This window comes from Lissotriton vulgaris, chromosome 2_1 (genome assembly GCF_964263255.1).
Source record: "Lissotriton vulgaris chromosome 2_1, aLisVul1.2, whole genome shotgun sequence".
NCBI lineage: Eukaryota > Metazoa > Chordata > Amphibia > Caudata > Salamandridae > Lissotriton > Lissotriton vulgaris.
Window position 1 is genome coordinate 468,195,363 of NC_141687.1, and position 23,686 is coordinate 468,219,048.

The 23,686-nt window shown below is 45.5% G+C and overlaps 1 protein-coding gene across 2 annotated transcripts in view; it reads left to right on the top strand.

Moving 5' to 3' along the window:
- Positions 1–23,686, top strand: part of NAB1 (NGFI-A binding protein 1) — a 140,694-nt gene that overhangs the window by 115,093 nt on the left and 1,915 nt on the right. For both annotated transcript variants that reach the window (XM_086955377.1, XM_086955379.1), the window contains exon 7: positions 15,797–15,946. In XM_086955377.1, the coding sequence (XP_086811503.1) occupies positions 15,797–15,946 (150 nt within the window). The remainder of the gene's footprint in view (positions 1–15,796; positions 15,947–23,686) is intronic.

The window sequence follows — 23,686 nt, forward strand, 5'->3', positions numbered from 1 at the left end:
TTAGATTCCCTCCCTTCCTCCCGTACCAACTTCCAGTCCACCATGCTGACCATTGCGGAGTGGATGTACCACAGCCACTTAAAGCTGAACCCTACCAAAACTGAGCTCGTCTTGGTAGATGGCCCCAATCACCCATGGAATGCCACCTTCTGGCCTACATCTCTGGGGACTGCACCCACTCCTGTGAGCTCAGTCAAAAGCCTGGGGGTGATCATTTCAGAAGATCTATCAATGAGACCACATATCAACGCGGTTACCTCTGCCTGTTTCTTCCACCTCAGGCGGATCCGCAAGATCAGCAGGTTTCTTACCAAAGAGGCCCTGACCCAAGTTGTCATCGCGCTCATCACCTCCAGGCTCGATTATGCCAATATTTTGTATGCAGGTATTCCTGCATGCCACCTCCACTGACTTCAGCTGGTGCAGAATCAGGCTGCTCGCCTGATTTTCCGCCAGCCCAAACACCAGCACGTCATTCCCCTCCTCCGCAGTCTGCATTGGCTCCCTGTTTCCAAACGCTGCACTTTTAAACTGGCATGTACTACCTTTAAGGTCCTTTCGGACGCAGCCCCTAGGTTCATCTCTTCGGCCTTGGTCCGTCACATCCCTTTCAGAGCTCTTCGCTCAGCATCATTAAACCTCCTCGAGGTCCCCAGATTCAAAAGAAAAAAGCACGGTGGCCTGAGCTTTTCTGTCCTGGCCCCCTCCACCTGGAACTCCCTACCTCTTTCTCTCCGTCTCTGCCCAAAGTACGACTGTTTCCGTACACTTTTAAAAACCCTGCTTTTTCAAGCTGCCTATGATTAATCCTCCACCCTGGACCAACGCTATATGTCAATGAGCGCCAAGAAACCGATGGTGATAGTGCGCGTTATAAATAATTTTAATAATAGAAATAATAGAATACCGCAACACATAGACCTATCATGGCCAACCTGTAATAACAGTAAATGCACAGCAACATAAACAACAGACAGGTTTCTGTTGCGTAGATGTCATAATAATCAGGCACCAAGGCTTCCCTAGAGCAATGTAATGCTGATATTTGGATCGCCCACCTCTCCTTAAAGATCATGTTTACATTTTCCACTAATGCAACCATGCACCTGGACATAATTGCATTCATAAAACAGGATGGATACAAAGGGACTTCTTCCCTTTGCAAGAAGGGGATGAACCGAAACTAGACGGGACACACACGCAGGCACACACACACACACACACACACACATACACACACACATTCACAGTCACACTCACGCTCACACTCACTTACACTGGCTCACACTCACTCTCACTCTCTTACTTTGCTTGGAAATGTATGTGAAGGGCCTGATTTACAAAGATAAACTATGAGTCTGTGCACATAAAAAGATTTTGAATGTTCTATCTTTTTGTGTGCGGAAACTCCGCAGTCGTATATATACTACTAATAAAATATCTTAGTGAATAGCAAACAATGGTTTAACTTACACAAACGTGTTAGTTTACCTTTGTGAATTAGATCCTAGATAATTAGAATGACCTTTCTTTCGTTTCTTAAATTCTTGTGATCCTATGATGAAATATTGAGTTCATGATAAACCTACACCAATTTTTGGAACTTTACAAAATTGTCAAAAGTTTTTAAAAAACGTGGGTGAAGAATCCTGATAAGAGTTGGTTTTGCAGAAGTAAAAAAATCCACAAACATACTCTTCACAAGAGAATTTCTTCAGAAAAATCTTTAGCAAAAGCTTTTTTGACAGAAATGCAATTTTGCCTATCACTAGTTTCCTTCTGTCTGCTGTTACTTTTCCAAGCGCGGAGACAACATGTATCTCAAATGCATTTTAACTGTGACTGTGCAGCATGGAATTATTTACTATAGTGTGGTTTGACCTTTTTTCTGAGCTCAAACGTTTTGTAAGTTATGTAAAACAAATGTTGCACTGAGTTACTTTTTTATCCTTAATTTCCTTAATTCCTCATACCTTGTAGAACATTGTTACATATGGAGGATGATTATGAGAGCAGCACTAATGGCTATATGTACAAAGCATTTTTGTGGTTGGAAACAGCTCAATTTACAGAATTGGGCTGTTTTCTGACAACAAAAGTGCTTTTACAAATGTACAAATCACAAATTTCGATTTGGTAACACGTTTCCGAATCGCATATTGTGTTTACAATTCTGTATTTGGAAGGGGCGTGTTAAGGGTGTTCCTTCCAAATCCAGAATTACAGTGGTATCTATGAATGTTTTGCTACCCAGTTCCGGTTGTAAAATATTACTTTTTTTACCGAAACCTCAAAGGAAGTGGTAACCATTTGCAAATGGGAAGGGGATCATCAAGGGACCCTTTCTCCTTTGTGAATGTTGAAACAAATACTTTTCTAGAGGAGGCAGTGGTCACTAGGACTCTTATAAAATAAAACTTCGAAGTTTCATTTTTTTTTATTTTTAAATACATCCCATTTTCCTTTAGCAGGCCACCATCCCTGTAATGGCCACGATTCCTAATGAGTAGCAAATTGCGTTCTACCTCATACATAATTCATGTGATAGGTCTATTTGTGACCCCATTAGGAATCGTTATTCGGGAAATCTTTATTATGTACATTAGCAATTGTGATTTCATAATTGAGATTCAATAAGAATCACAATCAGGAAAGCTCAATTTCTATTGCTTGGACATATGCTCTAAATTCCGATCCATGTACAGGAGTTTGTGAAGAGATTGGAATTGCGAAAATTGAATCAATTATGGCAGGTACAGTTTTTACTGCCCCTTCTGCAGAATTTAGTGTAGCAAATACTGCTTCTGGATGTTATACCTCAATTCCTGGGTTCATAAATTAGAAAATGAGGTATTCACCACACCCAGACACACACACACTGCACTCCAGGGTATCAGAATTTACCAGGTGCGATAACTAACTCACTCTTGGTAAATTGGGCCATAGTCTTTTGAGTTATCATGTTGTATAATTAGTAATGGGTTCAAGATCGTAATTGTTAATAGAAGGGTTTCACTCTGACATATCAACTGATCCTTCTGAATCTTTTGTTTTTTACATATCTCATAAAATCGTGCTCTCTATTTGTTAAGTTGCCAGAAACATGATTGTTGTGCATTAAAATAACGTACGGTGAGGAGGTGCCATCTCGGCGTATGCTAATTCACTGATGTCCATTGGTGTTCAAAATGCTCATAGATGCTACCTATTTAAAACTACTTGTTAAGAAAATTGGCTAATTTTGGGATGGGTTATAATGGAGCATCCACAAAAAAAATTGCTGATGCCCCTTCAGCTCACCTCGTGCTTTCCCTGCTTTATGTATAGGCAAATGTCTGCAGTTTTTCTAATGCAGTAGTCCATTCCATACCCTCTTACTTGTGGTGTCTTTTTTATTACCTGTTACTACCAGAAAAGAGGTACTGGGCAGATTAAATTCTGAAATGTCCTCATGTATCAGAGGCATTGATTAATATTATCATTTTTTTTTAAATTAATGAACCGGCAGCAGCCGTGGCAGGGGAAACCACTTTGAGAAAACAAATGTCGACACAGTCGCAGGCTGGGGTGGCACAGCCAGGCCAGATAGGGGACCGTGTTTAACGCCTCTTGAAGGTGGTCACCGAGGGCAGGTAGACCAGCAAGCTAGCAAAAAATAGGCGTCATGATTGGCAGGCAGCTATTAAAATGGCCCAATCAGGAGGAGGGCCTTTGTGTCAGAACAACGTTAAAGGAGGCGAGTGGCAGCACTGCCTACTTCTGGATCGAGTCAAAGTGATAAGAAAAGAGGCACTGCTTGCAAACACAGACATTAAGTCGGCTTTCCGCCTTCTACCAGTACGCCTTGACAGCTACCACCTTCTGGGGCTTTACCTTGATGGCGGCAGATACTACTACAACATTTGCCTCCCAATGGGATGTGCAATTTTGTGTGCCTAATTTGAGATGTTCAGCAGTTTCCTAGAATGGGACCGAGGGGTCCACGACCCAGCGCGGGGAAAAGTATACTACCTTGATGACTTCCTCTTCATTGGTGTGCCAGGTACCACTAGGTGTGAAGGTGTACTGGGCCATTTCTTGGCCAAGGTAGGAGAACTCGGGGTGCCACTAGCACACGAAAAAAACAGAGGGCCCGGTCATGCAGCTATCCTTTTTGGTGATTGAGTTGGACACGCTTGAAGGTATATGTCTCCTGCCCCAGCTAAGATAGAGGATCTCAGGCAATGAATCGGTCAATTGCTGCTGAGGAACAAGGCCACAATAGGAGAAATGCAGCAACTGCTAGAAAATCAGAATTTTTCCAACCGCGTGATCCCAGCAGGGAGCCCGTTTGCGAGATACTTAGCTTGGCTGATTAAAGGACTGACATAGAGACACACCCAGGTTAGGCTAACCAGAGGTATAAAAGATGACCTCAGGCAGTGGGCAGACTTTTCGGCTGGTGTCAACGGCATCCTGATGTGGCATGAACCTTGGGTGACCGCAAGGCAGCTAGAACTTTACACTGATGCAGTAGATCTGATCTGACAACACTGTTGGAGAACGCCTTGGCCCCCAAAACAGCAGCGCAGTATCGTAAGCGCTGGGGGACATTTCAAAAACTGACCGGAGCTTAAGTGCACTACGGAGTGAAAATTAGGGACGTGGAAGCGTTCTCAGTAATTTGCCACCATTTATTGAGGCTTTTATCTGCTGTATGTTCGAGTTCTAGTAAGATTTGAGCTATCAACCCAAAACCTAATTAATAAATACTCTATTGTGAGCATAAACGGTTATGATCACTCTTTTCCCTTTCTAGTACAGCCATGTCATTAACTAGGTGCCACAGTTTCAGATCAACCATTACATAGTCAATGCGATTTTTAGATCTATGGCTGTTATACATATATGTCCTCTTAGGGTCAGATTTCGTCCTTCCATTTGTCACTTGTATGCCAGATTCGATAGTGAGTGCTTTTCGCTGGAGTGCAGCCAGTGTCCACCTCTTAATTGGGGCAATCTCCTTTTGAAGGATAGCCCATCTTTCCTCCTCCTCCACTCTGATTTCAACATCGTCCCTAGCAAGGGGCTCAAATGTAGTGTTGAAATCACCAGCAGGAATCAGATTAACCCCAGGCTGTTGTCTATCCAAGAAGACTTCCAGGGATTGAATTGTTGGCGAGGCAACACCTCCCATTTCACCTTTCGCAAAGATATTACAAAATGACACAATAAACTTTCTGCCACAACTTACTACAATATCTAATATGACCTCACTATCTGTTTCTTTATTGTCGGATTTTGCAATTCAGGGAGGATTTAACCCATGTTACCAATCCTCCAGTAGGCCTCCCTCCTTTACTTGGCTTTGCCGGGATAAAATACATCAGAAAACTCAGTCTATATATAGGGCCTGTTCACCAAGTTTCTTGACAGTTATTGATAAAACTACACCAATGTGGAAGTAGCAGCTTAGCCTTGAGTCCTGCGGCTTCCCAAGAGATTAATGAGGTTATTGATGGAAAGTGATTAACCTGGGTACTGCTAAAGAGACAAATAAAGGTACGATTTGTGCCCTTAGTAGAGTTTTTTTAGTGCACTCTAAGAGATGGATCCTGTCGGGATGTTAGCAGCAGATGTTAGTTCCCACACATCATGGGCCATTCCAAGACACATAGGGCTACTGTTCTCATGGGATGTCTGCATGTCTATGGTTCTTCAAAAACGGAAAAATTGAAATCCACTACGGATTACTCTGTCCTCTCAGCTAATACAGACTGTAACTGCCCTGTTATTTTACATATGTTTTGCACCACCCCCAAAATTCCCCACCCGACCCCCCTCCCCGTCCCCCTCCACCCCCACCCTCCATGCATTGGCAGCGTCAGGTGGTTATTTCACTGACATGTAACTTCACTAGCTGCTTTTATTTGGGGTTGATATTGAGAGAAAATGCCCAGGCCAAACCCAAGTGAGTCATTATTATCAAGCCCAGTGACCACATCTGGCAAGTGGGCAGATTCGCCAGGTGGCATCAGTCCCCTTCCCCCTGAACCTCCGTATTTAAACTGTATACTTGAGTGTTTATGGTAACAGGACCAAATATCTAGCGTGACAAGCTATTGACGATGTTCCTGTCCATAAACATACTTTTGATTGTCGAAGGGTGTCGCAGCATTGGAACATCTTCTAGCGCACATGATATTGTATATGATAACGGAATGGCATCCCCTGGTGTGTCTTATACAGTGGGCTACTTTATTTTTTAGTGACTCTTCGTCTTCGAAATTCGTAGGATCTAACAGTCTTGGGACATTGACCATCGCCAGTCTGAATCTATTCTTGGGATAGCTATTCAGACAGTTTCTTCCCCTTCATTAGGCCCCCTCTCTGTAACCAGTGGGTGTAGGGGCATTTTTTCTATTTCTACAGCTGGGTCTTGGGGTATTAAGGTTAAACATCGATCTGTGGGTCTGTGGTTTGCTAGATATTGCTTGGACCAAATAAACTGGCCTGAGCAGACTCTCCCTAGAGTTATTTGTAGGCCTCTGCGCCGTTGCCAGTGCAGTAACTGCTCCTACATTTCTAGAACTAGGCATCAGCAGCCACCCTTGCTGCGTCATTGTCTCCTTTGACGTCAGAATCTGGTCCACTTTACTCATAAGAAGACTAACCTCAATGTTAACTCCCCCACCCCCGCTTTGAACTCCATAATAAGAGGAAGATAAGTGGTCATATAAAGGGGGTCGATAGATTAGGGTGCATTGGACCAGCCCCCAGTGCACTCCTATCTTTAGCAGATGTAACTGTGGGCCCATCCTCCTCTTCCATCAGGGGAAGAAATCGGTTTTGAAATACCATTGGTGTAGCTGGAGTTGGCACTGCAACCCCTGATGCTTCTGATTGGCTGGAGGGAGGTATCACCGGTTTGTGAAAGTAGCTTGAAATCTTTTGAGGTCCCTTTTTTGCTTTGGTGGTAACAACTTCATTTTGAGCAATGACGACCCCTATGGTAGACTCCACTTTCTCAATTTGCTGATCTATCCCACTAAAAGGTTGGCTGTCAATTTGCTGAGTAGCTTTAGTATAATTGGCAATTCCTTGACCAGATTCAATCAGCTTCTGTTTCTCCATATTACCAAAGTAACCAAGTACACAAAGGCAATTTTTATTCCTGATAATCAAACTTAGGTCACGTTCCCCATTAAAGGTGTTTGCGAAGTGTAAGTAGAAAGTTGCCCCCCCCTCCCCCTTTTACCACAACGAGAGTGCACCCTGCTAAAGCCCTTGCTTAAACTTTGCCCAGAGTGCCCTTTCTTCTACTTATAGTTGTGTAAATAGTTTTATAGCCCATAGGTCCTAGCATACAGCTGCGAAACCCAGGTACAAGCTCCCAACACCTGATATAATCAGTTAATATATGCGCGTCTGCAACCAAGTGCCAGTCAGACGCAGGGAGTGAACACAGTTCAAAAATCTTTGCAAATAGGAAAATGAGCTTGCTTTCTTGGCCCCCAAGGAGCCACTCTCATTTGGGAAATAAAGTCAACAACACTGGCTGGTGGATGGCTTCTTTAGTTTCCTTAATGCACAGTCTGACGCACAGTCAGTCCCACATGCTATAACCATATTAGATACTGCAGACCCGGAGCACGTAGCCCAATGGCTCACTATACGCTTCTCTTCTCCAGAATGTAAAAATCAATTAGTCCCCATATGCAGTGAGACAGGCAGCCAGTAAAGTTGAGGGCACAGCTTGAGAACAAAATAAGGCTTGACAACAAGGGTATTGTGCCAAAATCAAGGAGGGTTGCCATACCCTGCCTCTTCCTGGCAATGACAGACCCACCCTTGGCCCAGGCGCGGCCGCACGCATCCCCGGCAGTGGGGCAGCTCAGATCTTTAAATACGCTGCAGTGGGAACAGCTGAAGAGAGCGCAGTGGGTTGTGGGAGATGGAGCCCCCAGTGACGCTGTTTTCAGGGTTACAGGGTTAGTGAGCTGGTAGCCCCTTCAAGGTACAGTCCAGGGTAGGCGTGCTTAAGAGGCATTGACTTACACCTGGGGAAAGTCACATGAGAATACATCTCAGCTGCTCCAAGGCAGACCAGGATGCCAAGCGCAAGTGCACACGCTTAGATTGCCTGGAGGACAGCGGGTGCCACTCTGTCTGCCTCATGAGTAGATACATGCATGATGGGCTACAACAGGAGCACCCACTGTTTCAACATGGGGATCGCTCATATCTTAGTCATGTCCAGTTTAATACGGTCCTCAGGATGGACCTGGCTGTATCAGTTGCGTTGGGGATCACATAAAGAGAATAGGTCGCTGGGCTTTGGGTGCCTTTAAGGGCTACGTTCGAGGCATGTGGGCTGCTGAATTCATATCTGTGCATAGATCGCCGCCTAGTGTTGGGTCCGGATGATTGCACATTGTTGTCCTGGAAGAGTCTTCGAAGTATCACGAGATAGGTGGCTCCTCCCCTGGACTATAGTGCGCATGGGCATCGACTCCATCCTCAGATTGTTTTTTTCCGCCATTGGGTTCGGATGTCTTTGGGATTTCCTCTAGTCTGAATCGATAAAAAACTTTCTTAAGACCGAAAGGTCTTTAGTTTCTTCGTCGGTATAGTCTTGCATTCGGTCTTAGTTCCTCCAGCTCGGTTCCGAGCCGGATTCAAGACACCCGCGTGCTTTCGGCGCGGAAGGCCCAGTCGACGCATCAGACCCTATCGACTGTTCATCATGGACCAAGTCCATTCAAGAGATGTCCCGTCTGCAACTCGAAGTATCCCCACATCGACGTCCACCCGGTGTGTAATAAGTGTCTGTCGCCGGACCATGATGAGCTTGTTCCCGCTTCAGGTCCAAAAAGACGCTTAAGCTTTGACGCGCTGCGCAACAGGAGGCCCAGCAAGCTGCACCGGCGCCTGCGGACATTTTCGATGCTGGGGATGTCGAGGAAGAATCTACCAGGGACGTCAGTGAGTCGAACCCCGCAGCGGACGTCGACTACGACTACGACGCGGACGCAGAAATGTTCGAAGCTGAAGAAGTCGTTGACGAGGTAGGAGACGACGACGGGGCCCTCGGGGCCATGGAGGATAGCTCGGATGAGGAGCTACCTCAAACTGACACTGGGGCCGTGCCAATTCATAAGGCTCAGGTCGAGGGATTGCCACTAGGCCTTACCCAAGATCTTACAATGGGTTCTACGGCCCCGCCTTCGGGCTCGGCCACGGACATTGCTATTGAGCCGCACCCTGGGAAATCGAAACCGAAAGTGAAACCTACGGTATTGACACAAGAAACAGCGCAGGTGCCCACCTCGAAACCGAAAGTGCGCATCGCTTTAGTCGGATCCAAGGCCTCGGAGCCCTCGGCGCCGAAGAAGCAGAAGGGTGTTGTCAAGCCGAAGGCTCAAGTCAAGGGTGTCGGGTCGAAGACTGGCGCGCCGAAGACTAAAGTCAAGGTGGTCGAGTCGAGCACGTCGGCGCCAAAGGCGGTCGACACCAGCAAAGGACTCGGTGACCCGAAGAAAGGTCTCGGTGACCCAACGGTTCTCGAGACTCTGCGTCAACAGGACAGGGCCAAGAGCGGCGCACCCCGAGAGTCCACTCCTGGTGAGGCCTCGAAGGATCCCGTTGACTCGGCGCGCCCATCTGCCGCTTTCACCAAGAAGGTGACGGACTCCCTACAGCGCATCAGGGAGAAGGCCTGGACGGTCGGACCAAAGGATCCTCCACCTCAAAGCCGGTCGAGAGACCTCACAAGGCGTCGACGCCCATTCACTTTACGTTGCCAGCGTCCCCGAGAAGGTTTCCTCTGTGCCGAAGTCGTCGACGGGGGTCCCAACCCTGAAGCCTCGACAACCTTCAGTAGACTAGCAACAAAAATACTTTATTGATGCCGAAACGGGCAGGCTTTCCCTCCCCAAGCGGAAAATTGCCCCGGAACCACCGATGGAGTCCTACAAGATTCCTCTGAAAAAAAGAAGGACTCTGCTTCCACTCCTGTCCTGGTGGAGCCACTTTCTCCACAAACTCATGATGTCTCGCCCACTTACTCTGATGTGGACGCTGGGGAGGGCGATGATGAGGATGAGTACAGCTATCCCGTCTATCCAGACCCTGATGATACCAATAAACCCTGGGCTGCTGGTGCTGAACCATGTGATCCTCATTCAGGACAAGACACTCAACTCTATTCTGTGAAGACGTCTCCCACAGAAGATTCTGCAGCATTCATTGCCCTCATTGAACGAGCAGCTAAAAATCACAACGTCCAGCTCCATGCTGACCCTATTGACGTCGATTTCCTTTTTGATACCTTCTCAGTCTCGGAGAGGACTGTCAAGACTCTACCTATGTTAAAAGGGATCTTAAAACATGCTGGTGAGATCTTTAAAGAGCCTACCAGGGCGAGGGTGATAAACCCTAGGATTGAGAAAAAGTATAAGCCAGAGCCTACTGATCCTACCTACATCAAAGGACAGTTGCCTCTGGACTCTCTTGTTGTCTCGAATGCCCGGAAGAGGGCTAATTCTCAGACTACGGGTGATGCTCCTCTCCCAGACAAGGAATCTAAGGTCTTTGAGGCATCGGGGAAAAGGGTGGCAGCACAAGCGGCCAACATCTGGCGCATTTCCAATACGCAAGCGCTTCTAGCGAGGTATGACAGGGCACACTATGACACGCTGGAGACCCTGTTGCAGCACCTGCCTGATGAATACAAGGAAGCAGCTGAGATGCTTATTCAGGAAGGGAAGCTGATCTCTAATGCTTCAATTAAGTGCGCTCTGGACGCGGCTGACACCGCAGCCAGGACTGTCAACACTAGTGTCATGCTGAGACGAGATGCCTGGTTGAGAATCTCTGGATTTAAGCCAGAGATACAAACTACCATCCTTAATCGAACAATGAATCCAGATCACCTGTTTGGCCCAGAGGTTGACACCACCTTAGAAAAGATTAAGAAGGACACTGAAACTGCTAAATCCATGGGTGCCTTACAGTCCCAGCAGTTTCGGGGTGGGTCTTTTCGTCGCTCAAGCACTAGAGGCGTTTCCAGAGGCCAGCTCTCCCAAACAACGCAGCACTACAAAGGCAACACGCAGTCCACATACACCAACAAAAGTCGAGGTGGATATCGTGGTAACAGCGCCAAGGGCAGGGGTCGTGGAAACAACAACTCCAGATCCTCTGCCACCAACAAACAGTGACCCCTTGTCACTGTCCGCCGACCATGCAACACCGGTCGGGGGGAGACTTCAGCAGTTCCTGCCGGTCTGGAGAACCATCACCACAGACAGGTGGGTCAGAAAACTTATACAATACGGTTATTGTCTGGAGTTAACATCCACTCCACCCAACATACCCCCAAGACACCGTCCTATGTCTGCCGAGCATTTGCACTTATTGCAGCAGAAGGTCCTCGTCATGCTGCAAAAAGGAGCAATAGAGCTCGTGCCTGTGCAGGAAAGAGGCACAGGGGTCTACTCCCTGTACTTCTTAATACCAAAAAAGGACGGATCTCTCAGGCCCATCCTGGACTTCAGGCCCCTCAACCAGTACATCCTGTCGGAGCACTTCCATATGCTCACCCTGCAGCAAGTGCTCCCGTTGCGCAGTCAGGGGGATTTTCTCGCAACTTTAGACCTAAAGGATGCGTATTTTCACATTCCACTGCACCCGTCACACAGAAAATACCTCCGGTTCACCATCCAAAACCAACACTACCAGTTCACGGTTTTGCCTTTCGGTGTCACCACGGCACCCAGGGTGTTCACAAAGAGCCTGGCGACAGTGGCGGTGCACCTAAGGAGACGGAACATTCACGTCTACCCTTATCTGGACGACTGGCTCATCCAGGCGAAGTCAGCCCAGCAGTGTGCCGCTCACGTGTCCCACACCATTCACCTCCTTCACGACCTGGGATTCTCACTGAATTACCCAAAATCCCACCTCCAGCCCGCCCACATACGGCAGTATCTGGGTGCGACGATAAACACTCTGGCAGCCACAGCACAGCCAAATTCAGTGAGGGTCGGCAGCATTCAATCGCTGATACAACGATTCAAACCCCAACGCTCGCTTCCAGCGAGAGTGGTCATGCAGTTGATAGGCATGATGGCCTCCTGCATCTCCATAGTCCCGCATGCGAGGCTACATATGCGTCCGCTTCAGGAGTGCCTAGCACGTCAGTGGACTCAGGCTCATGGGCAGTTGAAAGACCTAGTGTTGGTGAGCGGTCGGGGATACAACTCTCTGCATTGGTGGAATCCACGAAACCTTTGCAAGGGACAACCGTTCTAAGAGCCTGTGCCACAGATCATTCTGACGACGGACGCATCTCTCCAGGGTTGGGGAGCTCATGTACTCCACTACACTGTGCAGGGACTATGGACGCAACAGCAACGGAAGATGCACATCAATGTTCTGGAACTGATGGCAATCTTCATGGCACTAAAAGCTTTCAAAGTACATCTGTGCAACAAGGTTGTGTGATCCGGACGGACAACATGACAGCCATGTACTACATTCAGAAATAGGGAGGTACCCACTCTCCGCAGCTGTCTCATCTGGCTCAGAGCATGTGGAAGTGGGTCATTCAGAGGAACGTCTTCCTCATGGCAGAACACCTCCCGGGCAAGGACAATCAGATGGCGGACCTGCTCAGCAGGTACAGCCACCAAATGCACGAGTGGGATTTGCATCCATCAGTACTCCACCTTCCAAGAGTGGGGTCTTCCAGAGATAGACCTGTTCGCCACAAGGGAGAACGCAAAATGCCAAAGCTGCGCCGCCAGGTTTCCACACCCACAGTCGCAGGGCAATGCGATATGGATGAACTGGTCAGGCAGATTTGCGTACGCTTTTCCCCCAGCACCTCTGAAACCGCTGGTGGCACGCAAACTCAAGCAGCACTCGATGACTCTCATCCTGGTTGCTCCAACGTGGGCTCACCAACCATGGTACACCACGTTTCCGGAACTGTCCGTGGTACCGCATCAAAGGCTACGCCTCACACCCAGCCTTCTGACGCAGAGCCATGGCGACATTCAGCATCCAGATCCGCAACAGCTCAACCTGGCGATCTGGCTCCTGAGGTCTTAGAGTTTGGCTACCTAAACTTTCCTCCAGACTTCATGGACATCATCCGGGAGGCGAGGAAGCCCACCACTAGAGCATGCTACGCGGCGAAGTGGAAGCGGTTTGTCATTTACTGTGCAGAACACAACATTAACCCGCTAGATGCATCTATTCAGAACATCATTTGTTATCTTTTCCATCTGTACAAATGTAATTTGGCCTATGATTCCATTCGCATACATCTATCTGCGATGGCTGCTTATCTCCAAAACAGGCAGCACCTCTCACTTTTCAGGGTGCCTGCTATTAAAGCCTTTTTAGAAGGGCTCAAGTGAGTTATTCCTCCGCGGACTCCGCCAGCTCCGGAGTGGAACCTCAATGTGGTCCTCACCAGGCTGATGGGTCCCCCTTTTGAACCACTGCATTCCTGCGAGATTCAATTCTTGACATGGAAAGTAGCTTTCCTTATAGCGATTACATCGCTGCGACGAGTTAGTGAGCTCAAGGCACTAACTATCCAAGAGCCATTTATTCAAATTCATTTCAACAGGGTGGTGCTTCGCACTAACCCTAAGTTCCTTCCAAAAGTAGTTTCTCAATTCCATATTAATAAAACTATTGAATTACCTGTGTTCTTCCAAAATCCTGAGTCATTGGCGGAGAGAATGCTCCACACCCTTGACGTCAAAAGGGCCCTGATGTATTACATTGATAGGACCAAGGATTTTAGGAAAACTAAACAACTCTTTGTTTCCTTTGCGCCACAACACAAAGTTAACCCCATTTCCAAAGCTGGTATGGCTAGGTGGATAGTTAAATGTATTCAGATCTGTTATCTGAAAGCCAAACGTACTCTCACCATTCCACCGCGGGCCCACTCCACCAGAAAGTTGGGGGCCTCCATGGCTTTCCTTGGAAATATCCCTTTGGAAGACATATGTAGAGCAGCCACATGGTCTACCACACACACATTTACAAAGCATTATTGTGTTGATGTGCACTCCAAACAGCAGGCAGCTGTAGGGCAGGCTGTTCTAAAAACACTTTTCCAAACTACTGCAGCTGGCACGGGCGGCCGCCGCTAATGGAGGGACTGCTATGTATTCTATGCACAGATATGAATTCAGCAGCCCACATGCCTCGAACCGAATATGCTACTTACCAGTATGCATCTGTTCTTGGCATGTAGGGCTGCTGACATTCATATCGCCCGCCCTCCTCCCCGGCGCCTGTAGCAGCTGCAGAATTAACACATACTTCTAGCATGGTCATCATTCACTTAGTTTCACTCCATCTTGGTCACAATGGCTAAAAACAATCTGAGGATGGAGTTGATGCCCATGCGCACTGTAGTCCAGGGGAGGAGCCACCTATCTCGTGATACTTCAAAGACTCTTCCAGGACAACAATGTGCAATCATCCGGACCCAACACTAGGCAGCGATCTATGCACAGATATGAATGTCAGCAGCCCTACATGCCAAGAACAGATGCATACTGGTAAGTAGCATATTCGATTTGACCCACTGCTGTTTTAAGACATTTTTGTGTCGTGACAGACCCCCTACAATGCGAAGTATGGATTCTGGAACACTCCTACATCGCGAGGGCTCATTGGTGGGCGATAGCACAGAAGAACTACAAAGGGAAGTGGCTGCACAATACAGTGGTGACATGGATAGGCAGATTGGGCATGAGATGGGAACAATTGATACCTGCCATAGAAAGTGGGCTTCACCAGTTAGGGAAGCCAGACTCAGTAGTGGGTACACCTTGGGGGAAAGCACTTGGCCAACTTAAGGCGAAGGGGCCTGTTGGGGCCATGATATCCGGCCTCACAGATGTGGTCAGGCTCATTTGCCTGGCTGAGCTGATTTGGTCAGAAATCATAACACGCTGTGAATGGAGGGGAGCTTTGAATCAGGCAGATTTCTAGATGTAAGTTGAATATCGCAATGGGTAAAACATGCAAAGGGAATGGTTGGGGCTTCGTAGGCTCCAGGCTCATTAATCCCAAAACCCAGGGGCACTACGAGGCAGATGGGTATGACCTGACTGGAGTGGGCATGGACATGTTTTTATTGAACATATTGGGAGCCATAGAACATCTGGACTTCAGCTAGAAGGGATTAGTAAGGCAAGGGGAGCTACCTGAGGTTGGGAAGCCACAAGCAGCGTGGCAGAGACAGCACAGAGGAACAGCTAGGACGAGCGCAATAGCCTAGAAAGAGTAGCCGCTCAAGTATGTGTTCCTGGGATGCCTTAGAGCAGGGCCCGGGGGAGCAGGGTATGGATCAGTGAGATGGGTCACCACAGGGTAGACACAGCACGTGGCACAAGGACTTCCCAGAAAAATCTCAGCAGCAAGGTGAAACCCAGGGGGGCACATAGGTGCTAGACGCCCATAAAAAGAATGGCCACTGCTCTAGGCGCTGTGAGAAGGGTCTATCAGGGCAGTGGACTAAACAACTGGTGTTAACAATATCGTATATGCATGAAGTTGTGAATGATCAATGATTTTATTCTGATGTGAATAAAAATTCAGCTGTTTTGCACCACCAAGTGACTACCGTGTGTTAATAAAAGGGTCAGGGTGCACTGGGTAACGGCCGGAGTGCCCCAGGGTGTCGGGGTGTTCTCACCCGGCGTCTAGAAGGGGTTATGCAAGTGTTGAAGAACAGCAGTCAATCCTGTGATCTGACTTTACTCTCTTATATTGCTTTCAGGTGAAAGGCCGCTGAACCTGCGTGTTACAAATCATCACAATCGACCACTGCAGCAGATTCCATCAGATGGCGAGCAGCACTTAGGGAAGCAATTGTGCAATGAGCTTAGCATGATTTTTTCCAGCAGTGAAACAAACTCTCAATCCTCAGGTGAGGGATGTTACATGTGACACATATAACGATGCGTGCTTTTGAATTGAGAAGGATCCATAACTTAATAGTGGCTATCTGCCAAACTTTAGTACTGCAGTGAAAAACACAATGTTAAAACATAAGCTATTTAATAGTTTTGTTGCTAATAATTCTATTTATGACCCCTACAAAGTGATCTATGCATAGCAAGATCCACTCTTTCAATGTGTCCTTCCAGCATACACCTAGAGATTTCCTGATATAGATTGTTTTTTCTTTAATAGATTAACAGAAATATTTCCCAATTTCCAGTTGTCAAAATGTACTTTCCACTGTATTAGCAAGCAGCTTCAATCCGTGCTAAACCTGTCCCATGAAATTAAGATTATTATTGATCTGGAACTAATACAGTAAAATGTTGCAGCACATTAACTCATCAAATTTAATGTTGATTAATTAATGAAATAAAATAATATAAATATATTTGAATAATTATGTAGAATTGTCCTTTTCTTTTTAGGACACATACTTATATATATGTATTTAATTAATTGAATTTTTTTTTAGATAACAACGTTTTTGTTAAAGTAGTAGGGATTGACCGTGTGTGGTGCTTGACTTACTCCAATGGTATACAAGGGGGTTACCCAATGGGATCACGGGGACCTGGGTTCAATAAGTGTTAAGAGGAAGGGGTCCCAGCGAAAGTGGAAGACATATAATACACTTCACAAGAATTGATCTGAAACAATTATTTTGATCCACAAATTTATTATTCAATAAGGGATCCGGTGTAATTAATACACATAGCAAAGCAATCAGCTGTATTCATGGTCATACAGTGCCCCAGGAAGGAGAAGGAAGTGATAGTGAGGAGGTAGGGAAGTGATAGGATGGCGTGACAGTAAAATCAATAATTCAAAATATTCTTCACGCTATGAATCACATAGCAGTAAGTGCCACAAGCTTATGGCAACATTGTATTTACACAGGCATACGACACATAGTACAATATAAATGCAATTTTTCGCATGTGTGGTTGCCGTAATAGAAAAAGCTGTCGACGTTTCGACCCTCTGAGACTGCAGGAAGATTTAACCTTGCTGCGGGGTCTTCATCAGGACCAGGGAAGGGGCAGGGGACCTAGTAAACGGGTATAATTGACTTGGGTTAGAGGGGTGTAGCTTCAACCTCTATTTATCACATAGGTAGATGCGAGCGAACAAGTGAATCAATATTTTTTTTAAAAAAAAGGAAGGAACTTGCATGCAAGTGAATTCACATTATAACAAACTGTTAAATAAGAGTGTAAATCTATACAATTGAATAGATAGATGACTAAATTTATTAGCGTAGACTTGGATTGGCACATAATTACCAATGTCTGGGTGCCTGTGTAGTAAACTGGCAGAATACAGGGCGGACAGCTACTCGCCTGATGGGGATGCACTAGAGTGCCAAATTAAAGAAACATAAGGATGGCCACAAAGTCATAAACAACCTGAATATTAGTTTTTAAATTGACTAACATTCGATGACCATAAGGCCAAAAGTCGTACAAAATTAGATAAGTAACGGACATACCACATGGTCTGTAGTTTACAATATGGTCTTGTAGGTACTTAGATCATAGGCAGGTCTGAGTCAGCATCTAAAATAATTGGTAGGTATTAGTTAGAAAAGGGCTTAAGTGGCGATGACAACATACATACAAAGGGTAGAACGGGAAGCTTACCGAAACTTGGCATTGTGCCAGTAATCAGAGTTCAGTCAAGCAAAATACGCGGGGAATTAATCCATTGTCGGGCTAGGGAGACAAAGCATAGGGATCATAAGTATTCTGTTCACTAAACAGATTATGTATGGCAGAGGACAGAGCGGGCGGGGGATCGTACTCACTCAATAACGTTGAATCACGGAGCTCCGTACGCGGGCAGCCGATCACCGCGGCATTTCCTGGTTTAAAGAAATAACCATGGAAACAGGTCACGCGGTGACCGTCAGAGTCATGGAGGTTGTAGAAAGACTATGGATTGCGGAATAATTATACGATTTAAAGCGTAATGGACTGGAACAAAACAATTATTCATTGTGATGGTAAAATATGCAAATATTCACAGCGTCATATTAAACAACAAATTAGGAATAAAGGCAAATAAATTACTATTGCAGGGCGTACCTCGTCCACATGAGGGTAAGGCCCATAGCTGAAAAATTGCAATAATCACAATAGTTGGCAACCTGGTGTAAACCAATATGGGAAAGAAAAATATTAAGCAAATTGTGAAGGGTGGCGTACCTATCGCACATGATGGTAGGGCCAACCTGACAGGATCAAACAGCAGTATGTAAACAGTATTTAAAACAGACCGAAATCGGGGTCAATTCATAATTCAACTACCTAATTCAATGGTACACATCCATTGGAAAAAGATAAATGTCTGAGTGGTAGCGTACCTTGATTAAATGGGTCTGGGTGTGTCATACCACAAAGGTGGCCAGGTGATATTCAGAATATTGGGAAAATGGATATCATAGTGATAGGTTGATGAAGGTGATAAACCTGGGTGTTAAAGAGGAGTCAATCACGGTAATGTGGCCAGTTGGGAAAAGGAACTGTCCTGTTCATTGAGGCCGGTTTCTATGGAGTTAAAAAAGTATATCCATTTCAGTTCTCGAGTGTTCAGAATGTCAGAAATGTTGCCACCTCGTGGTCCTAACATGGTTTTCTCAATCACCAGCCATTGTAGACTTTCAGGTGGGTGGGCATGCAGCTTGAAGTGTTCCACAAGAGGTGCGCCAGGAACATCTCATCGAATGCGGCTCATATGCTGTAGGATACGTACTTTGATTTTTTGCTGGGTCTGCCCAATATAGATCTTTTGACATGGGCATATGATGGCATAGATGAGGTTGTTAGAATTACAATTACTGAAGGATTTTAGTCTGACCGTTAAGTGAAGATGTACAAATTCTTTGGTCTGTATAGTCATATCACAAGCCTTGCAGTGGCCACAGCCGAAATGGCCAGTGACTGGTGGAAGATTCCACAAGGTATTGATGGTGGGTTGATTGTCAGGCGATAAGAAGGAACACACAACGTAGTCTTTGATGCTTTTGGCCTTCTTAAAAGCATGGAGAGGTGTCTCAGATTGTTTGATTTCATCCGATACCAGATGCCAATGTTTGTTGATAATCCTTTTGATGTTATTACTTTTCGTATTGTAGGTTGTGACACAAACAATACGACTCTCTTCACAATTTGTTCTGTCTTTAGGAGTTAGAAGTTCCTCGCGTGGATAGAACCATGCGCGTTTGCGTGCCTTTTTGATCAGACGTCTTGGGTAACCTCGTTCAAGCAGGCGATTGGAGAGAACCTGAGATTCCAAGAAGTAGTCGTTTTTGTCTGAACAATTTCTCCGTATCCTCAGAAATTGCCCAAAGGGGAGATTGTCCCGGAGAGCCCGAGGATGATGGCTATTGTAAGCCAATAGGGAGTTTCTCTCGGATGGTTTGCGGTATAATTTCGTGCATAGTCTTCCAGAGTGATGGTAAATGGTTACATCTAAGAAATCGATGGTGTCGCTGTCTGATTCAATCGTGAACTTGACATGCTGGGATTGTTGATTTAACCAGGTGAAGAAATCATTCAATTGGTCGTGAGTGCCATTCCAGATCATTAAAATGTCATCTATATACCTCATCCAGAGGTCAATGTGCTCTCTGAATGGGTTAAGTTGGTTCCGGACACTGTCCTCTTCAAACGCTGCCATGTATAGTATAGCTACGTCTGGGGCAAAAGGGGCACCCATAGCTACACCTGATGTTTGCAGGTAAAACTTGTTGTCAAACAGAAAGAAATTACGAGTCATGGCTGTTTTGAGCAGAGCCACAATAAACTCCGAAGGGACTTGTACTGGTGCAGGACGATTTTGGAGACATCTGGATATCACAGTTAGTGCCTCTTGTTGGGGAATGCAAGTATAGAGGGAAATTACATCACACGTAACCAACCTTTGCTTCGTCGGATCGTATGGAATATTTTCAACTATGTTGATGGCGTGCATTGTGTCTCGAAGGTAGGACGGGTAGATTCGGCAAGTGGTTTGATGAAAAAGTCAATATATTTGCCCAATGGTTCCAGTATAGAGCCGCAGCCAGATACTATTGGGCGGCCAGGAGGCTGGGTCATGTTCTTATGTATCTTGGGCAGAGTATATAATGTTGCAAGACGAGGATGTTTGTTGTTCAAAAAATGAAATTCATTTTCGGACAGAAATCCTAAATTGAGGCCTTATGTGCCTACAAGTCAGAGATTCTTCGCCAATTACAGGATGACACTTGTTACCAACTGTTGAGATCTGATCCAACTAGCTCAATTGCAATGGAGATTCTTGAAATAACCCAGGAAGGCCTCAATTTAGGATTTCTGTCCGAAAATGAATTTCATTTTTTGAACAACAAACATTCTCGTCTTGCAACATTATATACTCTGCCCAAGATACATAAGAACATGACCCAGCCTCCTGGCCGCCCAATAGTATCTGGCTGCGGCTCTAAACTGGAACCATTGGGCAAATATATTGACTTTTTCATCAAACCACTTGCCGAATCTACCCCGTCCTACCTTCGAGACACAATGCACGCCATCAACATAGTTGAAAATATTCCATACGATCCGACGAAGCAAAGGTTGGTTACGTGTGATGTAATTTCCCTCTATACTTGCATTCCCCAACAAGAGGCACTAACTGTGATATCCAGATGTCTCCAAAATCGTCCTGCACCAGTACAAGTCCCTTCGGAGTTTATTGTGGCTCTGCTCAAAACAGCCATGACTCGTAATTTCTTTCTGTTTGACAACAAGTTTTACCTGCAAACATCAGGTGTAGCTATGGGTGCCCCTTTTGCCCCAGACGTAGCTATACTATACATGGCAGCGTTTGAAGAGGACAGTGTCCGGAACCAACTTAACCCATTCAGAGAGCACATTGACCTCTGGATGAGGTATATAGATGACATTTTAATGATCTGGAATGGCACTCACGACCAATTGAATGATTTCTTCACCTGGTTAAATCAACAATCCCAGCATGTCAAGTTCACGATTGAATCAGACAGCGACACCATCGATTTCTTAGATGTAACCATTTACCATCACTCTGGAAGACTATGCACGAAATTATACCGCAAACCATCCGAGAGAAACTCCCTATTGCCTTACAATAGCCATCATCCTCGGGCTCTCCGGGACAATCTCCCCTTTGGGCAATTTCTGAGGATACGGAGAAATTGTTCAGACAAAAACGACTACTTCTTGGAATCTCAGGTTCTCTCCAATCGCCTGCTTGAACGAGGTTACCCAAGACGTCTGATCAAAAAGGCACGCAAACGCGCATGGTTCTATCCACGCGAGGAACTTCTAACTCCTAAAGACAGAACAAATTGTGAAGAGAGTCGTATTGTTTGTGTCACAACCTACAATACGAAAAGTAATAACATCAAAAGGATTATCAACAAACATTGGCATCTGGTATCGGATGAAATCAAACAATCTGAGACACCTCTCCATGCTTTTAAGAAGGCCAAAAGCATCAAAGACTACGTTGTGTGTTCCTTCTTATCGCCTGACAATCAACCCACCATCAATACCTTGTGGAATCTTCCACCAGTCACTGGCCATTTCCGCTGTGGCCACTGCAAGGCTTGTGATATGACTATACAGACCAAAGAATTTGTACATCTTCACTTAACGGTCAGACTAAAATCCTTCAGTAATTGTAATTCTAACAACCTCATCTATGCCATCATATGCCCATGTCAAAAGATCTATATTAGGCAGACCCAGCAAAAAATCAAAGTACGTATCCTACAGCATATGAGCCGCATTTGATGCGATGTTCCTGGCGCACCTCTTGTGGAACACTTCAAGCTGCATGCCCACCCACCTGAAAGTCTACAATGGCTGGTGATTGAGAAAACCATGTTAGGACCACGAGGTGGCAACATTTCTGACATTCTGAACACTCAAGAACTGAAATGGATATACTTTTTTAACTCCATAGAAACCGGCCTCAATGAACAGGACAGTTCCTTTTCCCAACTGGCCACATTACCGTGATTGACTCCTCTTTAACACCCAGGTTTATCACCCTCATCAACCTATCACTATGATATCCATTTTCCCAATATTCTGAATATCACCTGGCCACCTTTGTGGTATGACACACCCAGACCCATTTAATCAAGGTACGCTACCACTCAGACATTTATCTTTTTCCAATGGATGTGTACCATTGAATTGGGTAGTTGAATTATGAATTGACCCCGATTTCGGTCTGTTTTAAATACTGTTTACATACTGCTGTTTGATCCTGTCAGGTTGGCCCTACCATCATGTGCGATAGGTACGCCACCCTTCATAATTTGCTTAATATTTTTCTTTCCCATATTGGTTTACACCAGGTGGCCAACTATTGTGATTATTGCAATTTTTCAGCTATGGGCCTTACCCTCATGTGGACGAGGTACGCCCTGCAATCGTAATTTATTTGCCTTTATTCCTAATTTGTTGTTTAATATGACGCTGTGAATATTTGCATATTTTACCATCACAATGAATAATTGTTTTGTTCCAGTCCATTACGCTTTAAATCGTATAATTATTCCGCAATCCATAGTCTTTCTACAACCTCCATGACTCTGACGGTCACCGCGTGACCTGTTTCCATGGTTATTTCTTTAAACCAGGAAATGCCGCGGTGATCGGCTGCCCGCGTACGGAGCTCCGTGATTCAACGTTATTGAGTGAGTACGATCCCCCGCCCGCTCTGTCCTCTGTCATACATAATCTGTTTAGTGAACAGAATACTTATGATCCCTATGCTTTGTCTCCCTAGCCCGACAATGGATTAATTCCCCGCGTATTTTGCTTGACTGAACTCTGATTACTGGCACAATGCCAAGTTTCGGTAAGCTTCCCGTTCTACCCTTTGTATGTATGTTGTCATCGCCACTTAAGCCCTTTTCTAACTAATACCTACCAATTATTTTAGATGCTGACTCAGACCTGCCTATGATCTAAGTACCTACAAGACCATATTGTAAACTACAGACCATGTGGTATGTCCGTTACTTATCTAATTTTGTACGACTTTTGGCCTTATGGTCATCGAATGTTAGTCAATTTAAAAACTAATATTCAGGTTGTTTATGACTTTGTGGCCATCCTTATCTTTCTTTAATTTGGCACTCTAGTGCATCCCCATCAGGCGAGTAGCTGTCCGCCCTGTATTCTGCCAGTTTACTACACAGGCACCCAGACATTGGTTATTATGTGCCAATCCAAGTCTACGCTAATAAATTTAGTCATCTATCTATTCAATTGTATAGATTTACACTCTTATTTAACAGTTTGTTATAATGTGAATTCACTTGCATGCAAGTTCCTTCCTTTTTAAAAAAAAATATTGATTCACTTGTTCGCTCGCATCTACCTATGTGATAAATAGAGGTTGAAGCTACACCCCTCTAACCCAAGTCAATTATACCCGTTTACTAGGTCCCCTGCCCCTTCCCTGGTCCTGATGAAGACCCCGCAGCAAGGTTAAATCTTCCTGCAGTCTCAGAGGGTCGAAACGTTGACGGCTTTTTCTATTACGGCAACCACACATGCGAAAAATTGCATTTATATTGTACTATGTGTCGTATGCCTGTGTAAATACAATGTTGCCATAAGCTTGTGGCACTTACTGCTAT